Source organism: Zalophus californianus, chromosome 12, assembly GCF_009762305.2.
Source record: "Zalophus californianus isolate mZalCal1 chromosome 12, mZalCal1.pri.v2, whole genome shotgun sequence".
Classification (NCBI taxonomy): domain Eukaryota; kingdom Metazoa; phylum Chordata; class Mammalia; order Carnivora; family Otariidae; genus Zalophus; species Zalophus californianus.
The window spans coordinates 4,864,967-4,886,952 of record NC_045606.1 but is presented as its reverse complement, the minus strand read 5'-3'; the positions used below and the strand labels follow the sequence as shown (position 1 = coordinate 4,886,952).

The 21,986-nt window shown below is 46.8% G+C and overlaps 1 protein-coding gene across 7 annotated transcripts in view; it reads left to right on the top strand.

The window, feature by feature from the left end:
* The window catches only part of COBL (cordon-bleu WH2 repeat protein), a 277,937-nt gene that overhangs the window by 230,491 nt on the left and 25,460 nt on the right, over window positions 1-21,986 (top strand). For all 7 annotated transcript variants that reach the window (XM_027573901.2, XM_027573897.2, XM_035723297.1 and 4 more), the window contains one exon: window positions 17,279-17,588. In XM_027573901.2, the coding sequence (XP_027429702.2) occupies window positions 17,279-17,588 (310 nt within the window). The remainder of the gene's footprint in view (window positions 1-17,278; window positions 17,589-21,986) is intronic.

The window sequence follows — 21,986 nt, the reverse complement described above, 5'->3', positions numbered from 1 at the left end:
CAGCCCCTGGATGTGGCCTGTTTGATACCGGAGGTGATTCTGTCCTCAGGAAACCACTGAGCAAATGAGGAAGGCAGTGGGCCCGAGGATGTGTCCTGTTGTGGGGCCAGAAACACAGATCACGCCGGAATGCCAGGCTTGAGACCCTGTACCTTCACGCCCTCGGGAAGTCAACAAACCCGAGCTGCAGGGGGACGCGCACACTGTCTTGTCCTGCTCCCACGAGAATTCAGGACCCTAATAATTCCATCTGGTTCTGCGTATTGTGAAGTGGAGGCATGTTTAGAGACAATTTGTACAAAGTTGTATGAAGGCATCGTTCTACACCCCGGCATGTTCCGGAAAGGGAAGAGGGGAAGGAGCCCCCGAGCAAAGGACAGCCTGTTTTCCCCACCAGACATTGTCACTCAGGGTATGACTGAGTCAGGATCCCTGCTTCATCAGACGGATGACGAGGAAAAACAATGTGTGGAGAAAAATCACATCTCACCAGGTTTAATGGTTAGAGTTGTCTCTGCAGAGTTTTACCTACAGGACGACCTTGGACCCAAATATATGATTGGGTCAACTTTATTAAAGGGAATCCAGCTTAAGGCAGTCCGGAGTGGAGGACAGACAGGCCCCCGTTCTTCCTGGCCTGCGTGGCGAGCCAGGCTCTGGGCGCCTGTGTGGACGGAATACTAGCTCGCAGACTCAGCTGTCCTGCAAAACACCTTTTAAGAGAATATACCTTTTCTAAAGGACGCACAGTACACTTCTGAGCTGTCTGTTTTTTTTTTTTTTTTTTTTAAGAGTTGCCCTCAAATAAGCCTCATGAGAAAATTCATATTTTTTATAGCCACTGCTTTGACTAAGATAATCCCCAGCTGTATTGCCCTCTGGACTCACCTGCCCCAGAATAAAATGACTGAAGATATTTGTAAAATTCAAGACACTGCAGTGTTAAGGACCGGCCATTTCTAAGGCTGGTCTTAAGAAGGTCACGTGTGGAAAGGGACAGCACAGGGCGGTCGGGACACCTCACCCAGCATGACCCGTGAGCTGGTGACCTTTCTCAAGCCACTTTATCCCCTTGGCCTCACATTCAGATACAGATTTGGACCAGAGCATCTGCACTCTTCCTCATTCTCTGCAGACTGTGGACTTTGAAGTCAGGGCCAAGAGAAGGTCCACGTGTGCTCAGCCTCCCGAGGGAGCCCCTCGGGACAGCTAATCTTCAGTGCAAATCTGTGCTGTTTGTGCTGTACGGGGGCCTAAAAACCAGTATCTGCTGGAGAGAGAGAGAGAAAGAAGCAAAACAGTAAAAATCACTGCTCATGAATAATCCATCCACCTCTGCCCAGTACTCAGTGCAGCAAAAACAATGAAGCAAAAAACAGTGAATCCCTTAGTGCTCATAAAACATCTCATTTAAGAAATGTGTTCATGGTGGACCTGTGAATATGGGCGTGAGAAGTCATATGACCATGTGGTTTTTAATTATTAAAATGTGGTAGTCCAGAGAAGAGTGAGTAACGGAAACATGCAGAGGAATTATGGCAAATGTACTTATATTTGTTTAGGGTCCAAGATCTTGTCTGTTGCTAGAAAAGAGTTCAGTGAGATTTCAGGGGAATGGGAAAATCAGGACTTGTGTTTGGAGTTGGAGAAGCCGGGGGCAACGTTGTCTCTCCACGAACGAGTTCTCTGCAGATGGGAACCTTGGCTTTGACCCTCACTCGGGAGATCTGACCCATGAGGACGTGGGACTGCCAGCCAGAGTGGGTGCCGCTGGGCTCAGTGGCCTCGGGGACAGAGCTCAGGGGGCAGCTGGGTGGCGCAGTGCTCAGAGAGCCCTGCCGTGCTTGAGGCAAGATGCACTGCTGGCGGCATCCAGCCGAGTTGAGGCAGGTGTCCATCAGGAAGGCGATGCCCGTGGAGCATCTGTGGTATACACAGTGGGGTGAAGCATCTCCGTTGCATCCACCAAGGGCCGGGAGGACCCAGGGCACTCTCTCTTCGGGGATAGGGGGGGTGTTGAGATGAAAAGTGCAAATAAAGGGCCAGGAGAACCAGAGGGAAGAGAATCCGTCTGAACCAGGGGATGTGGGGGACAAGCCCCCGGGGGATCTCCCCAGAACTAGAAGAAATGGCAGGCCGATGACAGTCCCCTCGGACTGTCTGCACGGATGGATCTGGTGCTGAGGACAGAGCCAAAGCACATGGAGCCGATAGTCGGGGGGGGTACAAAGGAGCTCCCACTTACTCACCAATGCCCCCTGCCTCTCTGGAACTTTCTCACACATCAGCACTAATGACGGTCCCTCGTCATGCCGTGTGGGGTGATCCACCGAGTACAGTGAGTGCTGGAGGCAGGGGTGCGGCCTGGATGAGAGGGTGGGCCTGGGGGCTCCATGCAGGCCAGGAACTGCCCCACGGGGAGGTGAGGCGGAGCCCCTGCAGAAGGACAGAGACGTGGCCCAGGGCAAGTAGATGCAGGCTCTTTGCTGCCGACCTTCTCGGCCCGCACAAATGGGCGTCCACAAAGCTTCACGGCCACGTGTCACCTGGCTGGGCCAGCGTTCTGCCCTCCACTAGGGAGCTGAGACACCAGGGTGAGCTGTCTCCACGGTCAGAGGGCTCACAATAGAGAGAGCTTCTCAGTGGGGGCCCAGCCAGCTGGGGGCCCTCCGCCTGACGCTAGGGCACCTAGGACATCTGACTGGCCCCGTGGCAGGGACGTCCTCCTGCACTGGCCTCCCGCGCTCCTGGGCCTGGCGCTCGAGCCGCATGCCCTTCCTTAGGGAAGTTCTTCGGAGTCTTCAGACGGTAGTTTCTGAAACCCCATGTGATCGAGGTGGTTCTTGGATTTGCCAGTTTGGGGAGACACCATGATCACATCTGCGCATAGACTGATAGGGTCAGACTAACCACAGACTCGTGGTAATGGCCGCATGTATGGAGCCTTTGGTATGTTCCGGGCACTGCCCTCACTTTCTGCCTACACCTTGGCATCTGGTCCCCCAAGATGTGTCCTTGAAGGAGGGACTGTGATTCTTCTCATCTGCAGGTGAGGGAGTCAGACCGCAGGGACTATTTGCTTGAAGCCACCTCTGAATCTATGCCATAGCTGCTCGAACGGATACAAAAGATGCAGGAGGGAAAGAGTGTGTTCCATCAGTTGAGTATAAATTAAGTACTCAGACGTGAATAGGGTGATAGACCTGCTTTCCTTCAGGTTTTGGGGAAATTTTCTTATATGGGGCACCTGGGTGGCTCAGTCGGTTAAGCGCCCCACTCTGGGTTCCTGCTCAGGTCATGATCTCAGGGCCATGAGGTCAAGCCCTGCTCAGGGTCTCCGTACTCAACGTGGAGTCCGCTTGGGATTCTCACGCTCCCTCCTCTGCCCCTCCCCCCACTCACACTCTCTAAAGAAACAAATATATATAATTTTTTAAAAAAGAAATTTGTCATATATATTTATCATAAAAACATCTTTAAAAATAAAGACAAGAAGGAAAAGCAGCCAAACGTAAAGTCATCTTGGGGATGAGTGGTTATCTTTTTCCTGTTGTTTGAGTTTCCCTTTCTATACCACAGGAAAAAACAAACAAACAAACTTTATTTTAAAACTCAAAAGAATCCTAATAGAAAAAGTCTGGTCAGGTGCCGTTGTAGGGAGAATGTCTCTAAGCCCAAGTGGATGCAAGAGATGGGGTGGGTTCAAGGACAAGATGGGTTCCTTGCTTCCCAGGGGGTTGCCTTCCAACTTGGCATCCCAGCAGCAGATCCTAACAACTGAGGCTGGAACTTTGGCATCTCCCGGGAGGTTATTTTGGGTATCAGTGGGTTTTGCTGAGGTGAGTGCTTTCTGGCCAATAAAGGCCAAGTTATTTGGGACCACCATGACAGCAAGTTAGACAGGTGGTTTGTGTGTGAAACGTTTAATTTACCGGTTTTGCAGTCTGTTGACTTGGGACAAGGCTGAAAACAATTGTATATAAGTTTCCTAAAATGAAAGGTGTGGATGATGATCATCGTTACAAGGAATAAGTACTCACTTTTGGTACATGTTAGCCTTTTATGATTTCTAAAACTTATTGTAGGAACTTATCTTGAAACAAGCACCTGTGAGTGTGTCTTCTCAGTATTAGAAATTTGTTTCCCATGTTAGTCCAGACCCAGGTAGCAGCTGGCATAAGCCATGTTTACAGTCTGCCCTATTCATTCAGTCCCAAACATCAGGCAATTTCTACAAATAAGCAGGAAGGCAGAAATACTCAAATTGGCCAGCTAAGCGACGGGGCGGATGTTGCCGGGAAAGATAGTGATGCAGAAATGTGAGACAGGGATCACTGGAGACTCATGCTTTCCACTCTGTTGTCGATGAGGCTTCTTTCCCAGGTAACTGCTCCAGGTATCTCTCACTGGGTCTGTGACAGCCTGTTCCGATGCTTGTGACTTTGGAGTCCTGTTTCTCTGCCTGTTCGGTCCCTCCTGCCCCAGATCAGGACTCCAGAAGCACCTGCCCCTCGCACCTGCCCCCCCCCCCCACAATTCCTCACCCCTCCCCAATATGATCTCTTTTCTTCTTGTTGTGGGCATATTTTACAACCACACGGGGTGTGTTTTGTGTTTGTGAGTCACGTCCTCATTGTCTTTCCGAAGTTCTCCTGGTATAATTTCTGAAAGTAATTCTTTCCTCCCTGCTGTTTTGAGGAAGGTGTCACTGTTAACTTCGTGGAAAACATTCTGTGGAACAAAACACCCCTGTATCTTGAGATCAGAGACTGAACAAGAGTTGTTTTTTGGGTTTTTTTAAGATTTTACCTATTCATCTGAGAGAGAGAGAGAGAGAGAGCACACGAGAGGCAGAGGGAGCGGGAGAAGCAGGCTCCCTGCTGAGCCAGCCAGGAGCCCGATGCGGGGCTCCATCCCAGGACCTGGAGATCATGACCTGAGCCGAAGGCAGACGCCTAACCATCTGAGCCACCCAGGCGCCCTGCACGGGAGTTTTTTAGCAAGTCTATTCATTACCTCCGGTGGGAGGAGGTAATTTTGTGGGAGGAGTCACTGTCTTTGAAAGACAGCCGTGAAGAGGTTTGAGGAGGTGGAGGATGGAAGCTACCTGGCTTAGATGTAGACTGTTCTCAGCTCAGCTCAGTGAGGGGAGAAGCACGAGCTGCCCAGGTGGCCCGTGAGGGGCTGGAGGAAGTACAGACCTGGACCAGCAGCCTCAGCATCACTGGGAACATGTGAGCACTGCAGGTGCCGGGTCCCCACCTGAGACCCTCTGAATCAGAAACTTGTGAGCGAGGGGTGGCTGAGCAATCTATTCTAACAAGCCCTCCGAGGGATTCTGATGCAGGCCAAGAGAACCATTGTTCCCAGGGAACTCGGATGCTTGCAGCTAAGTAGTCCAGTGAGGCCCAGTGTCTACTGATGGTAATCACGGCCGCCATGTCTCAGCCTTGACTCTGTGTCCTGCAGTCTCCTTTACCTGTGCTGTTTTCACTCCAGGCGTTGCTCTTGCATTCCTGAGGGACGTGCCTCCAAGCTGGGGAGACCCGGTATGATGGCCACGTGAGCATTGCAAGGCCAGTGCTCAGAGCTGGAGCACCTGAAGACCTCCGAGGTCATGGAGGAGGGAGAGCTTGAGCTGCCCCCGAGGGAGGAAGACTTTCAAGAGGAAAGAGAGGTCATTTTGTGAGAAGGAATGAATGCATCAAGTTGTAAGAAGGAATGAATGCATCAAGTTGTAAGAAGGAATGAATGCATCAAGTCGTAAGAAGGAATGAATGCATCAAGTCGTAAGAAGGAATGAATGCATCAAGTCGTAAGAAGGAATGAATGCATCAAGTCGTAAGAAGGAATGAATGCATCAAGTCGTAAGAAGGAATGAATGCATCAAGTCGTAAGAAGGAATGAATGCATCAAGTCGTAAGAAGGAATGAATGCATCAAGTCGTGAGAAGGAATGAATGCATCAAGTCGTAAGAAGGAATGAATGCATCAAGTTGTGAGAAGGAATGAATGCATCAAGTTGTAAGAAGGAATGAATGCATTAAGTTGTAATGCATTTGATGGGCAACCCTGAGCTCAGATATGCAGTGGCTTCTCCTGGTGGAAGCTTCCCAGCATCCCTGCTTTTCAAGGGTGCCCACTCTTGCTTCTCCACGCTCCGTGGCTTGTGCCACGCTCCAGCCGAGCCTCTGAGTTGTCTGCCCTGAAGGGAGGGAGGGTTTTGAGCCTGGATAACTGGGGGACACATCTGAGACAAGAAAGACTGTGGGTGTGAAACACATTTTAAGTTAAAGTAAGTTGAGTTTCCTTACATTGCTGGCAATATCATGGGCAGAATGCCCTGAAAACCCCTTCTGCTACAGAGCATCTCCAGGTGCTAGAACTTACATAACAAACATCCTTTTAAATGCATAGCTGAGCTTGCAAGAGAGTAAATGAAATTGTACTGGCCTGAAAATGAGGACAAAGTCACAGAATAGAAGAGCAAGGAGACCCTCAAAGGACCCCCTCCTTAAAACAAAGGAGTGGAAAGAAGCAGCCACCAGCACAAGGAGATGCCAAGGGAAAAATTCAGAAAGTCACTGGAGGCCAGTCAGTCAGTCCACGGTGGGGGGAAAAAAACATCACGGTAGCCTCAATTCGACAGAAAAACCTTAGTCTCTCTCTCTCTCTCTTTTTTTTTTAAGATTGTATGTATTTATTTATAAATGAGTGAGCAGGGGAGGAACAGAAGGAAAGGGTCAAGCAGACTCCCCGCTGAGCGCAGTGCCCCATGCAGGGCTCCATCCCATGACCCTGAGATCATGACCTGAGCCAAAACCAAGAGTCGGACACTCAACCGACTGAGCTACCAGGTGCCCCAAACCTTAGTCTCTGGATGAACCCAGCCAGCCACCACAGCAAGGAGGGCAGAAGTTCCTCAGGTCTCCAGGCCTGAGCACCAAGAGGGGGAAGGGAAGAAAAGATATTCTTACACCCATCAGCTGGAAGTGTTAATGTGTTTAGTAGATGTTACAGACAGTAGAACTTCAGAAACTATCAGTAAAGAAACGGAAGGACAGACTGACCGAGAAAGAACTTTGAATCTAACATACATTACAGAAAGAAAGAAAGAAGAAAGAAAGAAAGAAAGAAAGAAAGAAAGAAAGAAAGAAAGAAAGAAAGAAAGAAAGAAAGAAAGAAAGAAAGAAAGAAAGAAAGAAAGAAAGAAAGAAAGAAGAAAGAGAGAGAGAGAGAGAGAGAGAAAGAAAGAAAGAAAGAAAGAAAGAAAGAAAGAAAGAAAGAAAGAAAGAAAGAAAGTTTTCTTTTTTCTGTTTAGTTGTTCTTAAAAACACCTACTGAGATGTTTTATTGCAGTGACAATTTTGTCTGTACTCAGTGATCTCCACATTTTGGTATAACCAAAGGATGGAGACCTGAGGACAGGAAGATGAGGGAGAACCCTTGGTCAAATGACACATTCATTTAATCAAAACAGGGAAAAAGGAAGATCTAAATTTTAGGACAAATTAAAATGGTTACTTTTATGAAAGACTGAGTATATAATGGATGGTAACAACAGCTGTATATAAGACTGCAGAAATGTTCCTCATTCAGTCACTTTGATGCCAACCTTAGGTCAGTAGCAGTGGCTAAAAAGGATATTTCAGAAAGCTAAGCAAAAGTAGACCACACATTTTGTTCTCTAGGGTTCTGGTGATAAAGGATAGATCATGGAAGAAACTAGTGGAGGAAACGGGCTGTATTTTTCTTAGATTGCCTATCTGGAATGGCAGATGACTCACCTTTGCTTCATGCCAGACCTGACTCATAGTCAATTCAAAATCGAGTCCCTTGGCAACCTTGGAAAGTCCCTGAACGTCAAATTTTCTGAGGTGTTGATTAAATACAATTCATGTGCTTTAATATTCTAGACTACCTGGAGACAGGGTTTCTGTTTTGATGACGAAAACTAAAGCATCAGCTTTGTTCTTGCCAGCATGAAGTACACACTTCCTTCAGAGACGAAGCCCCAGAAATGTATATGTAAGAAAGGACTGAGCTTTTTTCTCAAAGGTAGTTTAGAATATACCGAAATCCCTGGACAAATGGAATCAAGATTTGTTCCATAGAATATAGAAGAAAATCTTTTCACTTAGAAAAGTTTACATGTAGGGATTCTCCCTAAAATCCATTTCTTGGTGAAAGAACTTAATTTGGCTCTTGCCTAACAGGTGATTTTGTGTAATTTTGAATGGACTTGCCCCTTTAATGGGCCTGGCAGAGTAAGTTTCTGCAACATGTACCCTCAGGGATAGATGAAATAATTTGTTGGCTGGGGTTTCTTTTATAATTTGCAAAATAGGAATAATGATATCCACACTGCAGAGGGCATTGGATTAAACTGGAGGTAGGTAAATATCCATCTGAACAGTGCAGAGTGTCAACACCCAACCACCATTGTAGGACTTTCAAATGTCAGTGTTGGACTATACTATCTGGTAGTAAATATCCAATGGTCTAATATTTTAGGCAACCCTTAAAGCCAGACATCAGGGTAAAGGAGGAATCCTGTGTCACTATTTGCTAAAGCAGGCACATGACAACAGGAGGAAACTTCAGTTTTAAGACTGCTGAACTTAGCTGAAGGACAGTCAACCATTATAGCTGCTGACGGAAACTGTACACCTCATCCCAATGGAGTCCCCCCCAGAAGGTGACTTCCGTCTCTGCCTAGCCCAGTTGCCATAGGGATTTCTACTGTATACTAAGGAAACAGTGATGTTCATATGTGTGAAAGAAATCCACTTCCTACTGTTATTGACACCCTCATGTAAACACATGAAAGCAGTCACGAGGGGCACCTGGATGGCTCAGTCAGTTAAGTGTCCAGCTTTAGAGTTCAGCTCAGATCATGATCTCATGGTCATGAGATCAAGCCTCATGTCAGGCTCTGCACTCAGTGTGGAGTCTGCTTGGGATTCTTCCTCTCTCCCTCCCCCTCTGCTCCTCCCCCCACTGGCATGCGTGCTCTCTCTTTCTCTGTCTCTCTAAAATAAATAAATAAAATCTTTAAAAAAAATAAGCAGTCAAGAACCACTAAACAGTTTTTTTTTTTTTCTTAATGCATGAAAGAGGGGCAACAAACTGATCAGAGGAACCAACCCCAAAGGAAGTAGAGTTAATTTAGGAAACAGAATAGAACTTTAAATATTTTTTGTCATTGCTTCAGAGAATTGTAATAGATCATCACATACATAAAACAAGAGCAAATGAATAAATAAATGAATAAAAGAACATCCAAAAGTTCTTGGAAATTAAATACAGACACATTTTGGTGAAATTGTTGATATTCATAGATAAAAAGGAAACCCTTACCAGCTTCGAGAGAGAAGGTTATAGATAGTTCGAAAGAACCGTGGTAGCATACGGGTTCTCATCTGTGAGGCAGGATGCCAGAAAAGAAGGCACTGAAAATACAGTCTTAAAGAAAGATTGTGACCTGAATCTTGCTTGGATTTAGCCATACTGATTGTCAAGGATGTGGATTAAATGAAGACTATCTTCAGACACAAGAAGGCTTAGAGAGTAAACTGGATCCGAATTAGATTGTCTTGAAAATACAACTACTGAAACATGTAATCCAAATAATGGAAAATAAATCTAGAAAAGAGAACCATGTGATATGCAGCTGTCTCATTTCATATAAAAAGTTCCTGTAATGGAAGTCCCATAATGCAAAATAGACATATATTTTTAATTTATATTTTATATTTACATACTATACTTATAATTACGTTGTAATTAACTTGCATATTATATATTTAAATTATATATGTATATATGTTATATGTCTAGTTACTATATTAATAAATATATTAATGTATCTAATATTTATAGTAAATACATTTGACATTATGGTATTTATATTTAATAAATATTGTAGGCGTGTATATATATATATATATATACATATATATATATATATATATATGAAAATATCAGGGCAATTACACATTGATTAGACAGAACTCTTTAGTTCCAAGAGACAGAAACATGTCTTGGACTAGTTAAGAAAAATGGGTTTTTGTGGGAGTTTTCTGGCTCACATAACTGGGAATTCCAAGAGATGAATCCTCATTATGGTCATGGCTGAGTCCAGGCACCCAATTACTGTCATAGGACTGTGTTTTTCCCCCATCTGTGGATGAGCTCTCTCCATGTGCTAGTCCAAGTGACTGCCATTTATCCAAGACTCCCCCATTCCATTGACTCCGGCCCAGTGAGACCACCTTCCCCAGGAGCTCTGGTGGGAAGGTCCAGAGACAGGCCTTGATTTGTCCAGCCTGGGACATGTGCCCTTCTTTGGCTCTACGGTTGTGTGCACAGTTTAAATTGGCCAGATTTTGGTTCATCTCATGCCCACCCTCTGTGGCCAGGGGTAGGTAGGGGCGGTTGTTAGATATTCCCAGATGTTGAGAAATAGGTTAGCCACAGAAGGGAGGAATTCACTTAGCACTAACAGGGAGGGGAACAGTGGCCGAGAGACAAAAGCAGCATCTGTTGCCTATATATGTCCTAACAGAACAGGGATTGCCTCACAGCCTTCCCTTGCAGTGGTGGAAATTGAAATTTTCTCTGCCCATTTCTCTGGGCACATCAGGATTCTAGGATTAGATTCTAGTGAAATATGGGTTGACTGATACCAAGAATATATTACTTGACTCTTAAGGGAATCCAGGTCTATTTTAGATCCATAGGTGCTTTCAAAGTCTTCATTATCCTGCCTTCTTGAAGAAGTGTGTGTGTGTGTGTGTGTGTGTGTGTGTGTGTGTGTGTGTGTGTGTAATAATGCTTTATAGTGAACTGGCTGCACTGTTATCTACATCATGCGGTATCTTTGAGAGGCTCAGGTCTGTGCAGCTTTTGGACCAGAACGCTAATGTTAGTTAAATGTTAAATAGTGCCCATCCAAATAAAGAAGCTGTCATTTTGAAGGGGAATGAATACCTAAGCTTTTGAGCGAACTACCTACGGAATTAACTAGAGGAAAAGAAGGTAGGCAGGATTAGGGCCACCAGTCAAGGCAAAATACATATAATGTGGGGACAGAGGGTCTCTACACCCAACCTCTCCACGCTCTTCCCCCTGAGCACTTGCACACATGTGCCCCCACATGGACACGACACCATGAAGCCCATGAGGCACCATAGAGCGCAAGCACTTTCGACAGAACCTGACACTTGCCGTTCGGTCTCATGTTTCCATGCTTCTGCCCATTCTTTGATCCTTCTGCCCTCCACCTGCCCACACCATGCTTGTTTCAAGACCCTATTCAGTGGTCACTTTCACGTCCTCTCTAGTTAGAAGGAACAACCCCACTTCTGTCTTCCTGGGGCATTGTCCCATGTGCTCACCATCGCAGCTCTTCAACTGACTTGTGTATGTCAGTGGGGTTTTGTTTCTTAAGATTTTATTTCTTCAGTTGAGAGAGAGAGAGAGAGCATGAGAGAGAGAGAGAGCACAAGCAGGGGGAGTGGCAGGCAGAGGGAGGGGGAGAAGTAGGCTTCCCGCTGAGCAGGGGGCCCAACGCAGGGCTCTATCCCACAACCCTGGGATCATGACCTGAGGCAGACACCTAACCGACTGAGCCACCCAGGCGCTGCTGTGTGGGTGGTTTCAACCTAAGGGAGGCATTTCCCTGGGAGAACACCGAGACTTTCCAGAGGAATCCACTCCGAGAGGTTATGCCTCTGTTTTTGTATTTGTTCTTACAAGTGAGGTGCCTGGGAGCTCCCCTGGGGGCAGTCTCAGCGCCAGCATCCCCCGCCCCCGCTTGTAGGAATGCCCTTCTCCTCCCTCACAAAATACAGAGGTAGCACTCAGCCATCAGGAATCCCACTTGGGTGCGGTTCCCTGAGATGGGCAGACCTATTCTTGGTGCCTGACAAAAGGATAAATGGAGTTCTTGGTAGAGGGTTGATCAGGTAAGAAATCGAAGGACTTGGCAGCAGATCCTTTTGAGCATCAGGTGATTTCCAAGCCTTCTTTCTGACAAGGAATCTAATCGAGTCGTTGGATCACAGCTCATTAAGCATAAATTTTGTGACAGATCAATTAAGTGACATATACCGGACAAAGAGTTTAAAGGCTTAATTGCCCTCTACTTACTCATGTGAACAAGCCTTCCTGGTGCTTAATATCAATAGAATGAAAAATATGAGCTGCAATGCATTGATGGCAAACCCCGCCTCATGCCAGCAATAAATAATCCAGTCATTTTAAAGGAATTAATTGGAAAAAAACCTCATCTAGCTCACTATGAGATGCCCTTTCAATGAAATTTTACCTTTTTAACAAGTGTCAAAATTTCTAAAACATTTTTGCCATTTGTATTGACTGCTTTCTGTTAATTATCACAGTGACAACCACTCCGTGTTGAGAAAGAATTTAACACTGCCATGTTATGGTGAGAGAAAATAAAAATTAAATTTTAATTTATATACTGAGCTGAGCTTGGAGTCAGATTGAGATTCTCTCTCCTTCTCCCCCTGCCGCTCCCTCCACCCCACTCATGCTCTCTCTCACTCTCGAAAAAAAAAAGAAAAACATTTTTTAAAGTATTAATATTTACAATGCAGTAGAAATTACATCTGTTGCAACCCACTGAACTCATGATGGAAGTTTTCAGGTGTCAATTATAAATGCTAGGAGTACATGGGGGTTCAAAATTATTGGGGGATGTATATGACAAAAATTACTGACATGTACCTATCAGCTTGCGCCACTGGTTCAGGGGCACTTTGCCAGTGGCTCCCTTATCTTTCCCTTTATTCCCAGTACCTAGAACATAGGGAACTAAGTCACAGTAGATGGAGATGAAGGATGAGCATCACTTATTGGCTATGGATGGTGTGCAGAAACCATAGGCGTCAATGTGAGATGGGGAAGAATCCTTTCTGTGAGACATTTTCTCTGGTCCATGTCAATGCGGTGGAAATGACCCTTGGGAAGTCTCCCTTGGTAATGACCAGCAAGTGAGCAAAATCATAGGATACATGATCTTTCATTTGCCTTCAATAAAATCACTCAAAAATTAATCTGTTACAAAAGTCCTTGGGAGATCCTTATATTGAGTGTTTAACATTTTCTTTGGTGACTTTGTAACAGAAACACTCAATGAAACTAGTATTGAACAGAACACGATAGTGTTCACCTTGAGGAATTGGGAGCCTTCAGTTAGCATTTTCTTCCTTACATCTGAGCTAGAGAAATTTCCTGGAGCTCTCATTTAGATCGAATGGCATTTGAACCATGGGATTATAAAATTTAGGTGGAGGACAATGAAGCGGTTAGTATTCCTTATTCGGGTTCTATGGCTATTAATTTGGAAGAGAATTGGTATTAGGCAACAAATTAAGTGTGTTCTTCACATTTGCCAAAATCCTGCCGTGATAACTTTTTAGCTCCAAAAGGTTGTTCACGCCTTAAGAGAAGAGCAAACCTGCCAGCGAACTAATTAAGTCAAAACTCATGAGCTACACTTTTAGGGCCAACAGAAGATAGCCGAAGGGATGTCGACATTGTTGTATTCCTTTTACGATTCCTAGTCCGTCACCCGTCAGTTGTCCGAAGACTGTTTGCATCTTACATTTTGATTTGGGATTTCAGAGAATGATAGTATTCTGTGTCCAGAATGGATTTTAGAGCTCATCAGAACCCCCTTATTTTACAGAAAGAGGAAAGGCTGTTCCAAGAGAACTTGGACCTCAGTGTAGGATTCAGGCTCTTAATCCAGCCTTAATCCAGCTGCCCCTGGATTTCAGGCTGGGGTCCCTGAAGCACTGGCTTCACTGGACCAGGGGCTAAGTGAGGGAGGTGAGGGGCGCACAGAAGGATCTCGAGGGCCCCAATCTCATGACAGCCAAAGCAGCCCCAAGCTTTTATGTTCGGGGCTTCTGTTTATCGATAAAGAAGAAACAAGTCTCCCGCACCATCATCTTATTCAGAAATTGTCAAAACGTGTCACAGCTCACAGGGTTAATAGCAGGAACCAGCCCAGCGGAGGAAAAGACGTGAAGTCGGGGCAGGGTGAGTGAGGTGGGGGTATCTGATTCCAAGCAAAGAGTCTCAGACTGACAGAGCTGACTGCAGACAGACGTGAAAAATGCACTGAGCCAGGTTGGAGCCTCCCGGGAATGTTCCTTCCCATCTCCAGATCGGTGCCATCTTTGACAGCTACCCCAGAAGGGTGGCAGGAAGTCGCTCACACGAGTCTGAGCCCTTGCACGTGCTGCTCTCTCCTTGGCCTGTCCCCCGGGCTGGGTGCCCCCGTCACTGCTGTCGTTCTGTCGTCCCGTCCTCACCCACACGTCCTCACCACCCGCTGCCCGGGGCATTGCTCCTGTTCCTTCTCCCCGAGCATTTATGCACCCGTCCTCCTGATGCCTGTATGACCCCCCTCCTGAGAGCAGGGCGCCTTTACCCGCTCCTGCCCAGCACCAGCTCCCTGGCCCCCCACGCGGTGCATGTTGGGGGGCCCCTCACTGAACACCTGTCCAGTGGGTTCAAGGATGCAGTTACCCAGGCCCTGGAAGGCGATCCATGAGAAGTGGAGGGCTCGCCTGGGCAAGACGGGAGCTCCGGTAACTGCAGTCTTTACTGTATATTGTGAAAACGGTTTCACACGTAAAGGCTCAATATAGATTTCTCACACATTGTCAATTTAGGTTTGCAGTTGGCTTAATTTAGAACAGTGACTTTCAACTTTTTTTTTTCCTCAAAACTTCTGAAGGATATAGAGGAAGCCCAGACGGGCATTCTGGATCTCATAACTGGAGAGAAAGGGGCTGGGGTGGGCTTGGAGCCCCCCATCCACCAGCGATGAACTCTGAGTTTCCAGGGCTTGTGTGTGTCAGGAGAACGCCCGAGCCGCAGGTGGGACCCGTGGAGAGGTCGGCTTCAGGGAGCAGACCCCGTGCGGTTACTTCACACTCGAGAGGTGACTGCTGGGGTGGGCAGAAGGGGGCCACAGCTGGACGGAGCCCCTATTTGGTACCTGCTGTGTGTTGACCCCTCCTTCTGACCAGCCAGACCCACTTGACCTGTGCAAAGGCACCTAGAGTTGGTTTTAGCATATGGCACCGTCGGTCTCTGTGTATGTGTCTGTCCCCTCAAAAACCATGTGTCCCCAGATTACCGAGACTCTTGGACTGGAAATCTGTGTCCCAGGTCCGATCACAGGGCCCTTCCCATCTTGGCACACGCACCCCACACCCCCAGCAGTGGAGACACACCAGGGCCATCGCACCTTGGACGGGCATCACATTGAGCCCTCCCCATAGTCCTATGGTGGCCCATGAGCCCACCTCCCAGACAAAACTGAGACCGAGGGGCCCAGACCCCTGCCCTGACCACCATTCAGCTGCTCTGCTGGGATTCGAATGCAGGTCTTTGTGACCTGAATCCTTTATGCTCGTTCACCGTGTCCTACACCACATAGAAGAGAAAGTGTGAATTTAACTGACCTACTTGCTCAGCGACAGTGACAAAAGGGAAGGCAGGAAACAGGGGTCTGGCTTGGCCATCTGGGCTGCTGTTGATGGCTGTGCGGTGGAGCCCCTCTGAGTGGGGTCCCCAGAATGACACGATGGGGTGGAGTCTCCGGCCGTGTGGGCAGCGCGGCCGGCAGGCGTCCGAGGTGCGACAGCTCATCAGCAAACCCCCGGCAGGAAAGGTCTGGCTGGACTGGTCCGAAGGCAGCGTTTCTTCTCCACATCCACCCTCTCATTAAGAGCCTGGCCACAGAGGCTTGGAAGAACGCCGCAGGAAGGCGGGCATTGTTAAAAGCGTTCACTGCATTCGGACACATTGCCTTGTGCATTTCTGCTGCTTCTCTAAACAATTCCTCCTTTGTGTTCCCCTCTTTACTTTTGAGCTCGGTTGGGAAATGTCTGTTTTGTTTGGTTTGTTTTAATTTTTGTTCTTTTGTTTCATTTATTGTTTGGGATCTCAAATAAGCCAACCCCTGAAGGAATGGTCTCCTTGGCGCTCTTTTGGGCTCGTTAATTCTATGTTGCCAGCCTGCTGTCCTGATGAAGCCGTGGCTGAGGTTGAGGACAGGGATGCTGGCACTTGACTCTCAGGGCGTGATTATGTGCAGTGAGCACCGGGGACGCCAATGGCCAGTATTCACATTAGGCATCCAGCAGCTATGTATTGGAGGAATGGTTCTGAAGCAAAATAAAAAATTAAAAAAAAAAAAATTTTTTTAATACTAAATAAATAAACAAAATACACTGAAACTCCAACACAACATAGTCCTTCCTTCCCGGCCCACCAGGGCTGAGATACTGAAGTTTAAAATCCGTTTCTGCATTAAATTAAAGGAAGACAGCCCTGCTACGCAGCCGGTCCAGAGTCGCGTACTCATGTCCTTCTCCCGGGCATGGAGCGTTCCGTGACCTCAGAGAAACTGGAAGCTCACTCTACTTACACGCTTAATGTATCTATCCCTGAAGAGTTCGCTTGGTAGGTGTGCCAAATGGCTACAGTGTTCCCCCATCATTCGTACTTAAGTATGTTGGAACTCTGGCTCTGATCCGTGCAAATCTCTGCATCTCATTCTTTTGGCTGCGGTAAAGCTCACTTAAGAGCTCAGGGGGCCAGAGGACCTCCACCAAACACACTTTTGTTCTGGTTCTTTTTCATTTTTCTTGGAGGTGATCCTCCAAGATCACCTCTTCTTTGGACCAGATCTCCCTGTCTCGCATGTAAAAATGAAGGGGGGGGAAATAAATAAAATAAAAATGAAGGGGGAGCCAGATGCTGACAAAGAGTGCCATTAATACTTTAGATCAGATTCCGGATGTTTGTATCGAACATTTGTCAGAAGTTCCCAAACAGTATTAGCTATTCCTAAGTCTGTTTATATTTGGAAACGATTATTTTTTTTAAAGAACTCATTTTAAAACAACTTCAATGAAACCAAGGGTCAGGCTGGAAAGAATTGCATCCACCACGTCATTCGTATGAATTTTTAAATGTGCTTGCCCATAGTCAGATGCAGGATAAAAATCCAAAAGGCTGATCTGTAATGTGATTTTTGAGGGAAAGTTTTGCTCTCGATCACATATATGCCTACAGCTCCCTCCGAGTTAAAATATTTCTGGAGGGAGCCATTGCGTTGGCACGGGTCTTGCTTGATTCCTGGCGCCCTGGATTCCAGCTTCCAGGTGAGTCAGGCGGGTTGGTGTAGAAACGTGCTGGCTGACTTGTCCTTGCCGTGTCTTGTCCAGTGAGCCTGCCCCTGGGCCCCAGCAGTCCCTGCGGCACGGACAGGGTCCCGCCGGTCCTGTGTGAGGCCGAGGAGACCGTGTCTGTCAGCAGCTGTTTCGTATCAGAAGACACAACTGAAGACTCTGGAGTGGTGAGCTCCCCCTCAGACATCATCTCCCTGGATTCCCAACACGACAGCATGAAATCCAAAGATAAGTGGGCCACAGACCAGGAAGACGGCAGTGACCAGGACCTGGCTGGAACCCCGGAACTGGGTCCCCACAAGAGCCCCACCTGGGAGAGGAACAGCTCTGGGAACTGGCATCCAAGGTGAGTCAGGGGACAGCTGGCGAGGGAGGCCCCATCCTAGCCTCGGGAGGAAGGTCTTCTGTTCACGGTGACTCAACCGACGCCATGGCAGGTGTCCTCCAAAGTTGCCACTCCCCGATGTGGGGGTTCACTATCCACAACCATGTCTTCAGGGCCTTTGTAGACAGGTAGGTGTTTATAAGTAATACCTAAAGATTCGCTTTGTTAGTTTTTCCTTTTATGTAAACGACACCATAGGCTCAGCGTCCTTTTTTGCTCAAAATCGTGTTTTCAAGATCGATCCATGATGATACATGTCTTGTGAGTTCATTTATTTTTCTGCTTTTTAATTAATGAGCACTTAGGTCATTCTGGTTTTCCACACCACTAGAAACAATGAGGAAGTTGGACATATGTCTCTGTTTACACATAGAGAGCTTTCTAGAGGAGAAATTATTAGACATTCAGAAAAACTCATCCCCAACTATGGACTGTTGGCAAATTGCTCTCCAAAATGATTGGCTGGTCTACAGGCCCTCCAGTGGTCTCTAACGGCCTGCCATCCACACCTGCACCAACACCTGCCATCAGAACACCCCTACTTTTCCACTCGTACGGGTGTCCAATGGCATGCCACGTGCTTTTTAATTCACAGTGTTCTGATTAGTAAGAATGAGCATCTTGTCCAATGTGCATTAACACTTTGATTTTCTTCTTGCATGACTTGCCTTTCTAGAGACTGCCCTTTTTAAAAATACTTTTTAAATTTTTTGTTGAGAGAGAGCGCGCAAGAGTGGGGAGAGGGACAGAGGGAGAGGCAGAGAGACAGTCTGAAGCAGGCCCCACACCCAGCACGGAGTCTGACTCAGGGCTTGGTCCTACGCCCCTGAGATCATGACCTGCGCCAAAATCAAGAATCGGACGCGTAACAGCATGAGCCACCCAGGCACCACCACAGACCTTAAAAAACAAACAAACAACAACAACAAAAAAAAACTGGGATGTTACTTTTTAAAAAAAAAATTCATTAATTTCTTCTTAATCTGTAAATCAGTTCTTTACTACACACAGTCTTTACGACTATGCCTTGAATGTAGCTTTGTTTTCTCTTGTTGCATAAAAATGGCTTTTTAATTTTAATGTTCTTAAATGTGTCCCTTTTCTCCTGAATGTGTATAGTCTTTGCATATTTAAGAGACCCTTCTCCTACCCTGAAGGACTAAAGATTATCTGAATTTCTTATAAAAGTTTAGTGTTGTTTTCTCACATTTGGGCTTCTCAACTACCTGGGTTTAGTTTCGGGTGTAATGTGAAGAAGAAAATCTATTTTTTCCCACTGACTCCTAACTCCACTTTGGACTATGTACGTGCCCCCGGCGGTCTGTTCCATACCACTGGCTTATCCGTCTGACATTGTCCCAGCAGCACACTGCTGTTGTCCCTTTCTTCGTTCTTCTAAGAAGAAGCTTAATTCTCTGCAGCCCATCAGTTTTTTTCTTCACCCTTTAAATAATTTTAAGAACTAGTCACACACACACTGTTATGGAAATAGTAACAAAAGTAGAATGATCCCAACAAATTCGCGCGTCGATCACCAAAACAAATGAATGCCTTTGTGTTTTTCATGTTTTGTTCCTACTTTGTCCATATGAACACACAAATCTTTACCTGGTTAATGTAACTGTAGTGTCAGTAATAATTTATTTTGATTTATTTTTACCTAAGGATTTATCATGAGCATATGCCCATTTGTTAATTACACTCTAATAATTTTAACGTATAACTCGTCAATCTTACGGACCATTTCAAGACCAAGTTTGTATTTTCATTTGACAGGAAATTAGATAGTACCAGTTGCTCCCCCCCCCCACACACACACACAAGGTCTGTTAGCCTGTGCTGTTTGCATCTATGAGAGCCGAGAAAAAATTATGGTATTTCCTTCTTCATCCATGAAACATTAAAAAAAAAAATCACTTTCTACAGTAATCCCCAGGTCTGTTCTGTGAGTTTGAATGGAGATTGCACACCCCGAGCTCTACATCTGAAGCTAATCAGACATTTTTAATTCTGGCCCCTCGGGATGCTCATGTTAGTCATCGTTTGCTTTGCTGGCATTGACCGCTGATGTAAAATCTTGCTGACTTCTATCCAAATATGAGAGTTAATGTTGCCTGTGGCCACAGCCAGGATAATCATGGGAGTCTTTGGAATTTGATGCTTTATCCCAGCAGGGAGTAGGGCATGTTTTTCTGCCCGATTCTCTGGGGTGCCATGGAATTTGAGAGTAGCAAGGCGGGGAGCGAGGGGGCTCTGACCGACCCACAGTGGGTCCCCCAGCACTAAGTAGTTGCCTAGTCTTTGCGAGTCCCCATGACTTTGCAGAGCCTTGTGCATTTGCTTATGCATGCACAGATGATGCCTCCTACCTCTCAGAGGTGTGGTAAGCCTATAAATGCCCAGTGTGCGTGGCTCAGTACACATTGCCTGTGTATCAAATAGGATACATTGTCAAAGTTACTACTCTTAGTTTAGGAAATGAGGCACCCAGAATTCTCTGGGCTTCCAACAGCCCAGCAGTCTAACAAGGATGAAGATAGCCTCTGAGCCCCCCAGCCCTGTCTGTGCTATTCCACTGTCTGTCACAGAGTTGGGATCCCCCTCTGCCTAGGACTTTTCATGGAATGACCATAGTTAGTGCGATATTGTGATTCATAAGAAATACCTATTTGGTCACTCAAAAGACCAAAACATATGCCTCATAAATATTGGTCTTCATCCACAGTTTCTGGCTCAGAGCTCCCAAAAACCTTGGAATTTCCGGAGTGTTGAGAATGATAAAGGTCTTTTGTTATGTTAATGAGATGCCTTTTGGAAAGCACCCTTGGGTGGGGGCTGGTTGCCAAGGGAGCCAACGAAGTGACTAAAAGGGAGAACTTTCAGCTCCCCTCCCTGACCATCCTGGGAGGGAAGAAGGGCTGGAGGTAAAAACAGCCAATGGCCAGGGACTTAGTCAAACATGATGATGCTATGAAGCCTCCATAAAACCCCCAAAGGACTGCATTGGAGAGCTTCTGGGTTGGTGAGCACGAGCAGGTTGGGGAGAGTGGCTTCTGGCTGGAGAAGCATGGAGACCCTGCCCGCACCTCTCCTTATGCACCTCTTTTTCTGGCTATTGATTCTTATCCCTTCCGATGTCCTTTAAGAACCTGGTCAACCCAAGCCTTTCTCTGAGTTCTGTGAGTCATCCTGGCAAATTAATTGAACCTGAGGAGGAAGGTGTTGGATCCTCTGTTCTGTAGTGGTCGGTGGTCAGAAACAGGAGGCTGGGGTCTCAAGTGTGGGGGTGGGGAGCAGCCAGGTGGGACTGAGCCCTCCGACCTATGGGTCGGATGGTGTCTCTGGGTCCATAGGGTCAGAAATGAGTTGAATTCTTGGACATCCTGCTGGAGTCAGAGAAATGCTTGCCATTGTACATAGGTCAATGCCCCCGACATCTGTATTGAGTCTGGGAGCACCTGAGAAGTTTCTTTTGCTGGAGTGCTCTCCGCTGACAAGTAGGACTGACTCAGAGACTGTGGTGTGGTGTATCACATGTTTATTTCCAATATGATTTTCCATCAAGCTCGGGGTGACGGAGAAGCTGGTAGAAAGCTGGGGTTGCCAACTCAAAGGCTCACAGGGGCCAGGCAGATAATGAGGGTGAGCGGCCACAGAGGGCAGCCCCAAAAGCTCAGTCTTCTCTCGAGAAAGCAGCCTTGCACCCTCCCTCCAGACTTAACCCGGAGGGATCGCACACCCAGCATGGCCGGCTTTTAAGAGAAGCCAGAAATCCAAATTTTTATGTGAGGTCTCCCAAGTTTTAAATGTTGGCAATCAAGTCAGACATTCAGAGCCAAACCAAACACATCTGCATGCTGGGCGGGACCCGCTCCCAGATGTACACTGCACTGACTATTAAGGGGCACCCTGGCCCTTCCTCCTCTGCCTGCTTCTTTTCCAGCTTTGGAATATCGTAGTTGCTCAGGTTTCTCCGGTGAGAGAGCTCTTGAAAAATATCTTCACAGATATGTGTGGGGACTCCTTCTAGCTTCCTCTTCGTGAAACATGAAAGTCTCTTCCAAATTCTGCAGGAAAGCAGCCTGTTTCAATAGCCCCCCTCTGTTCTGCCTCCAAATGTTCCTTGGGATAAGGCTCTGTTAAGCAGTTTTTGAAATGCTGTTCTGCGCATTCCATCATCCCACACTGTCCTGCCGAAAGCCCTTACAAGTACTCACTTGTGTTGCATGGGTATGGAGAGAATACATCTCGCTGGATGAACGTGGTGCGTCCCGGTGCACTCTGTGGTCCTGTCTGCAGCCGTGGGCACGCCGAGAGCATGCATGAGCGGCAAAAGGCAGGGAAGGCCAGAGGGGGCAG